Source organism: Pygocentrus nattereri, chromosome 6, assembly GCF_015220715.1.
Source record: "Pygocentrus nattereri isolate fPygNat1 chromosome 6, fPygNat1.pri, whole genome shotgun sequence".
NCBI lineage: Eukaryota > Metazoa > Chordata > Actinopteri > Characiformes > Serrasalmidae > Pygocentrus > Pygocentrus nattereri.
Window position 1 is genome coordinate 17,400,923 of NC_051216.1, and position 7,406 is coordinate 17,408,328.

Here is a 7,406-nt window from a genome sequence, read left to right on the forward strand (position 1 = left end):
CTAATATCAAAAAGTCTCAGCTTTCATATTCTTTATTTTATTCTTTTTTTACACTATGTTGTCACTATGTTGTGTGATAATGATGAGAAGTAAAAGTATACTTATGTTGTGTTTGAATCGTTTGACTTTCAACAGAAAAGCTTATAATTATTGAAAACAAAAGTGATTGATTTATGAAACAGATGTGTTGAGTACAATGTGTATGATTGATGCTTTTGTACTTTTTTAATAAAAAGAAATATTTGGATAATAGCAGTGCTTCATATTGCCTTTTTGAAACCTGGAGCACTGAAATATATTATACATTATACTGAAATATATTATACAAAACAAAATCTGCAAAACACACAGAATACCTTTACTGACTGTTGGACAGCTCCAGGTACCAACATCTACTAGAACATCTAGTTAATAGTTTCAAAAACTTAAAATAACTAAAGAGAGTGTTACAAAACACGACAAAAAGCATGATTCAACAAAGAAACTTTGTTGTTACTAACCTAAAGAACCTTAACGCAAGAGCACTGTTTGTAAAACTGAGGAGGACGGCAAGACCTCTCCCTTCAACCTTTACTGAAAAAACTACAGAAAAATCAACTGCTGCGTCCTATACAGCATGTTAGCACACTAAATCTTCTTCTTCTTTCGGCTGCTCCCTTTAGGGGTCGCCACAGCAGATCATCTGCCTCCATCTTGCCCTATCCACTGCCTCCTCTACTTTTACACCAACCATCTCCATGTCCACCTTCACTACATCCATAAACCTTCTCTGAGGTCTACCTCTTCTCCTTCTACCCGGCAGCTCCATCTCCAACATTCTTTGACCAATATATCCACTATTCCTCCTCAACACATGTCCAAACCATCTCAACCTGGCCTCTCTGGCTTTATCTCCAAACTGCCCCACCTTCACTTTCCCTCTGATCTGCTCATTTCTAATCTTGTCCAGCCTTGTCACTCCCAACAAAAATCTCAGCATCTTCATCTCCGCCACCTCCAGCTCAGCCTCCTGTCTTTTAGACAGAACCACAGTCTCCAAACCATACATCATAGCAGGACGCACTACTGTCTTGTAAACCTTCGCTTTCACCCTTGCTGCTATCCTTCTATCACACATCAGCCCTGACACCCGTCTCCACCCACTCCATCCTGCCTGCACCCTCTTCTTCACCTCTTTTCTGCACTGTCCATCGCTCTGGATGGTTGACCCAAGATATTTGATCTCATCCACCTTTACGACCTCTACTCCTTGCATCTTCACCTTTCCACCTGCCTCCCTCTCATTCACACACATGCATTCCGTCTTGTCTCTACTGACCTTCATTCCTCTCCTCTCCAGTGCAAACCTCCACCTCTCCAGATTCTCTTCCACCTGCTCTCTACTCTCACCACAGATTACAATGTCATCTGCAAACATCATGGTCCATGGAGCCTCCTGCCTGACCTCATCTGTCAACCTTTCCATCACCATTGCAAACAAGGAGGGGCTCAAAGCTGATCCCTGATGTAACCCTACCTTCACCTTGAAACCATTTGTCACTCCAACTGCACACCTCACCACTGTCTCACTATCCTCATACATGTCCTGCACCACCCTAACATACTTTTCAACTACACCTGACTTCCTCATACAGTACCACAGTTCCTGTCTTGGCACCCTATCATATGCCTTCTCTAGATCCACAAAGACACAATGTAGCTCCTTCTGACCTTCTCTGTACTTCTCTACCAACACTCTCAACGCAAAAATTGCATCTGTGGTACTCTTTCTGGGCATGAAACCAAACTGCTGCTCACCGATCTGAACCTCTCGCCTTAACCTTGCTTCAACAACTCTTTCCCATACCTTCATGGTGTGGCTCATCAACTTTATACCTCTGTAGTTACTGCAGCTCTGCACATCTCCCTTGTTCTTAAAAATGGGGACCAGTACACTGCTTCTCCACTCATCAGGCATCCTCTCACTCTCCAGGATTTTGTTAAACAAACTGGTTAAAAAGTCCACTGCCTTCTCTCCTAAACATCTCCATACCTCCACAGGTATGTCATCTGGACCAACTGCCTTTCCATTCTTCATTCTTTTTAAAGCTGCCCTCACTTCCACCTTACTAATTCTCTGCACATCCTGAACACCAATCTCTCCCCCCGTTGTCCTCCTCTCTCTCTCGTTTTCCTCATTCATTAGTTCTTCAAAGTACTCCTTCCATCTACTCAACACTCTCTGTTCACTCACTAGTACATTTCCCTCTCTATCCTTTATCAGCCTAACCTGCTGTACATCCTTTCCAGCTCTATCTCTCTGTTTAGCCAAACGATACAAGTCCTTTACTCCTTCTTTACTGTCCAGCCTCTCATACAGCTCATCATAGGCCTGAGCCTTTGTCTTTGCCACCATTCTTTTTGCTATGTGACTAGCCTCACAGTACTCCTGCCCACTTCCTTCATCTCTCTGGTTATCCCACTTTTTCTTAGCTGCCTTCTTCTTCTGAATACTCTCCTGGACTTCCTCATTCCACCACCAACTTTCCTTGTCTTCTTTCCACTAAATAGTGTGTCAAAACTAGTACACCACCTTTAGAAGTCCAGGCATTAGTATATTATGGGCAGTATAGTAGTGTGCGTTTTTGGACGCAGCCGAATGTGAAAAGTGAATTGTCGTTTCCTGCTCGCCGTAGTTGTTGTTACCGAGGTGACGCAAAGACGCCAGTCGACAAATCCTCTTAGCCAGCTCCCGTTAGCAAAGGGACTTATAGAGTGTGATTTTTGAGAAATCGTTGTTAAACTCAAACAAGTTTCAAAATCGATTTTAAAACATATTGAACACCGACTATGGCGGGTGTATTAGATGCACTTTGGGAGGACAGAGATGTTCGATTTGACATCACGCCACAGTAAGTTCACTAACGGGCGTAATAAAAGCTGCTGGTTAGCCGATGAGCTAGCGCTGCTTCCACTGAGTCACATTAGAACCGATAGCTGTAAAACTCAACACACTGATGCATTATAGCTGTTGTGCATGTGGCTGTTAAACAGTGATGTGTTTGCGTTCCAGCTGTGAGTTATTCGTCTTACTTACACTGACTGTATTCCGCTGATAGCACCGTAGGCACGAGGCTGAAGTCAGCTTCTTATTCTTTTTCCAATTTTCCCATTCCACCTTAAATGGTTCCAGAACGTAACTGCTGCACATTTTAAGGTGGAACGGGAACATTCACACAAGCAGCTGGAGAATACGAAGACAACTTCAGCTCAGTCCAGTATGGAACTATGAATGGAATGTATGAAAGTGATAAAAATACTTGTTTAATGTTTAAAATACTACAAAATAATGTTTGTAGACATGTTCTTATTCTCTAATGATATGCAGTCTGTTGAACACGTTTTCCTTTGCCACGGCACAATTAGTCATCTTTACACCCTGCTGGTGACATCTTTAAATAAATAAAAATAATGCATGAGAACGAAGTAATTAAGTTGTGGCCACAGCTGAGTAAGGTGTGGGAACTAGATCATGCCTTGTTAAGCTGTCAAGGCTTAATCATCTCATTACTAAGTCGAGGCCATGCATTAGGATCTCGTCCCCACACCTTACTAAGTCGTGGCCATGTTTTAGGGAAAACACTAAAAACTATTGGGCAGTGGGCCTCCAGGACTAGGGTTATGAAACACTGATCGAGCTGGCTTTTGATGTCTTTTAAATGCAAGATAGGACAATTAAGTAACTGTAAGAATTGATCTTATTTTTCCATTTTTGTTTGAAGACAGATGAAAACTAGACCGGGTGAAGTCCTCATCGACTGTCTAGATTCTATCGAAGACACGAAAGGAAACAACGGCGACAGAGGTGCTTATTATGTTACTTATCTTGGAACACTCCAAGTATGTTCAGTGTACTTACCTGTTTTTATTTACTTTTTTAAACTTTACAATATCTGTTGCAATACTTACTGTAACCAGCCTCTTTTGCAAGCTATCACATTTCATATGAATAAAACAAATAAACCCCACTTATATAAGTATAAAAAATATTATAAAAGCCAACTCAATTATATAACCAAAGCAAACCATTTGTTAATATAAGGAGATTTTTGATTGTTTCTTCCTCACATTTAATTTCATGTAAAGGAAGACTCCTGGTGACCAATTTAAGAATCATCTGGCATTCCATCGCCCTGCCGAGGGTTAACCTGTGTAAGTATTATTCTTTGTACTTAACACTTATGTCAACTTGTGATCTTTTTATGTATGATCTTAAGTATTTAACGAGTTCTGATGTTAGCAGTAGCTCATAAGAAATGAAGGAAACATGAACAGATACTAAATAATGGTTTAATTTGTAAACAGTAGTTTTCAAAGAAGCTGCTAAATGTATACCTGACTGGTTTTTTTTAAACCAATTTACAGCTGTTGGATACAATTCTGTCATAAACATCACCACAAGGACAGCAAATTCTGTAAGAAATATTTACATTGCTTAGCAATTGCTTCTGATTTATCCTGTTATATACTGTGTTTGATATGAAGTTTGTAACTCTTGCAGAAATTGAGGGGTCAGACTGAAGCTCTCTACATCTTGACCAAATCTAATAACACAAGATTTGAGTTCATATTCACCAATGTAGTTCCCGGCAGTCCAAGACTCTTCACATCTGTCATTGCTGTCCACAGGTATTGTAGCCACACATTCCTACAGAGACAACTTAATGCCTGCTACCTTGACAGGCATCTAAATCATTCAAGCACTGTGCATGTTTAAAGCAAATAACTCTCATTTTATTCATTCATTACACCTTAGTAAATTGTCTATAAATTGTCTATAAATGATCTCTTAGTTTTTCTCTGAACTGGAACTGATTGCTTCCCCCTGCAGAGCTTATGAAACCTCTAAAATGTACCGTGATCTCAAATTAAGAGGGGCTCTGATTCAGAATAAGCAGCTGAGACTCCTGCCACGTGAACAAGTTTATGACAAAATAAATGGAGTTTGGAATTTATCTAGTGATCAGGTGGTACAAATATTTCATATTAATATTGAAAAAAAAGCTTTAACAAATGATTTTGTTCATTTTGTCTAGATATTCTATTATATAACATTTTATAACCCAGTGCATTCTAAACCAACATTACTGTGTTTTAGGGCAACCTTGGCACTTTCTTCATTACTAATGTGAGGATAGTTTGGCATGCCAACATGAACGAAAGTTTCAATGTCAGCATTCCCTACTTGCAAATTGTAAGTGTATAATGTTGTCATAGATATTAAGCTATTGCAGTTGTTAAAAACATTTGGTTAGAATGAATCTGATTCTTTTTCCTCTGTCCTTTTGTCAAGCGCTCCATAAGGATCAGAGATTCAAAGTTTGGACTTGCACTTGTGATTGAGAGTTCTCAACAGGTGGGTCTGAATACAAACATGGTAATCAAAGCAGCATAGTGGTAGTGTGCAGGCATTTGAAGAACTGTTTCTTATTTGTAAAATGTGTAAAAAGAAAAGTATGATATCAGTATGATTTGTGTATTTGTTTTCTTCACTCTGCACAACTTCTCTTTCAGACAGGAGGATATGTACTAGGTTTCAAGATTGACCCAATGGACAAGTTGCAGGACGCAGTGAAGGAAATAAACTCTCTTCACAAAGTGTACTCTGCAAACCCCATTTTTGGTGTGGAGTACGAGATGGAGGAAAAGGTAAAAGGAAAGATTTGTGAACAAAAATCTCAGCTGTATGCAGGTTTTTGTCAGTTAATTATATGAAACACTACAGAGGTTTCAATAGCATTTTGTTTAGCGTGACTAAGCTGTAAACCTCTCATGTTTACCCAGCCTCAGCCATTGGAGGAGCTAACAGTGGAGCAGCCTCCTGATGACGTGGAGATTGAGCCAGATGAACAGACTGACGCTTTCACAGTGAGCACACTACACTCAGGAATGAATGATACACTCAGCAGGAAACTTTCTGGGTCTCTCTCATGTGCTGAAAATAGCAACGTGCTCAAGTTTGTCCCACCAACACTGACTTCTGTTGCCTGGTTTCAAACATGTTTACACAGAAAAGCATTTTTCATATATTTTTGGTTAAGACTAGCAACAATATTAGTTATTATATATTTTTTTGTAATTTATGCTTTTTTCCTCTTTATAGGCTTACTTTGCTGATGGCAACAAGGTATATTGGCACCTTTACATTACATCACAAGTGTCATGACTCATTTTTAAACTGAAATTTGAAATCATCTACAAAATGTCTTCTTTTTTTTATAAATACATCACTGATATTTCATTTTCCTTTAAAGCATCAAGACCGGGAGCCGGTGTTCTCTGAGGAGCTTGGTTTAGCTGTGGAGAAATTAAAAGATGGCTTCACGTTGCAAGGACTTTGGGAAGTCATGGGCTGAAAACATCAGATTACACTGAGCTGTAGTTTTTAATTGTAACAGTGAGGACCAAAATAGTCTATTCACTCCTAGAGTATTTTAAAGGCAAATGGATTATTTTAAAATTTAACTTTTGAGATAATATTGTTTACAAGTTTATAGCCAAAATCAAGGCTATTTAAAACATATTTATTTTCAGATTATTTACACACACATATAGAAGATGAAATTACCTGGTTTTATGTTCATAAACTGGATGCATGTAGTGTTAGTTGTGTCACTATATGTATTTTGTGCATTATGTATGGTAAGAAAAATGTGCTTTTTTGATTTTAGTGTCAAATAACTATACCAAAAGAATACAGTGGAGTTTCACATGTCATGATTAAAGTTCGCTGAAGTGTGCCAGTTATTTGATCAGAGTCTGTCACGTCTGTCAAACAATAGACATCATGAGGCTATTTTGAAATCTGTCAGCAGAGCTGAAGAATTTTACAAATGGCCCAGGACCACAGATGAACTGTTATAACAGCTGTTCTTTGCTGACCTGTAAGCTAGAGATGCTCAGTTCATAGAACTAGCACTCAGCCTTTAAATATAAAGCTGCACATAGATGACAAATACATGAATGAGTCAACATCAGAAAAAAGTGAAAGAGCGATTTGTGCCGTTACCTGCCTTAAGGCCATGACATGTAAAGCCACACAAAACAGGTAATGGTACTCTTTCATTACACTGTCCACATAGGGCTCATATCATGAAAAACTAAACTTACATTTACATAATAAGTAAACATTTTTGAATTTTCATAATGTTCACTCTTCTGTACATTCAGTCAATTTATGGAACCTGAGCTACCAAAGGAGCCTATTTTGAACTCACTGTTATGTGATGTTGGCAGTGTAGCCTCTCCCATTCATACTGAAGTTATAAGGAGTGTTTCAGCTTGGAAAACCAATCAGAACAGAAGTAATTTAAATGAATCAGTCTTAAAGGTGTAGAAGTTGGAAATAGAAGTTTGAAAATGGTCAA

The 7,406-nt window shown here is 38.9% G+C and overlaps 1 protein-coding gene across 1 annotated transcript; it reads left to right on the plus strand.

Annotated features, from left to right (window-relative positions):
• The first annotated feature begins 2,696 nt into the window (after positions 1 to 2,696).
• bbs5 (Bardet-Biedl syndrome 5) lies at positions 2,697 to 6,786 on the plus strand. Its single transcript, XM_017691473.2, has 12 exons — positions 2,697 to 2,891; positions 3,762 to 3,844; positions 4,126 to 4,191; positions 4,405 to 4,454; positions 4,541 to 4,668; positions 4,871 to 5,006; positions 5,138 to 5,233; positions 5,333 to 5,395; positions 5,554 to 5,688; positions 5,824 to 5,907; positions 6,143 to 6,166; positions 6,294 to 6,786. The coding sequence occupies exons 1-12, from the start codon at positions 2,830 to 2,832 to the stop codon at positions 6,393 to 6,395; spliced, it is 1,029 nt and encodes a 342-aa protein (XP_017546962.1). The 5' UTR covers positions 2,697 to 2,829; the 3' UTR covers positions 6,396 to 6,786.
• Positions 6,787 to 7,406: the final 620 nt, after the last annotated feature.

What these genes read in the sequence shown, in the direction of transcription:
- bbs5 (XM_017691473.2), top strand. Translation starts at nt 2,830, where the DNA reads ATGGCGGGTGTATTAGATGCACTTTGGGAGGACAGAGATGTTCGATTT. An exon ending in CGATTTGACATCACGCCACA is followed by an intron (nt 2,892 to 3,761) that starts GTAAGTTCACTA and finishes TTTTGTTTGAAG; the next exon opens with ACAGATGAAAACTAGACCGG. An exon ending in AACAGACTGACGCTTTCACA is followed by an intron (nt 5,908 to 6,142) that starts GTGAGCACACTA and finishes TCCTCTTTATAG; the next exon opens with GCTTACTTTGCTGATGGCAA.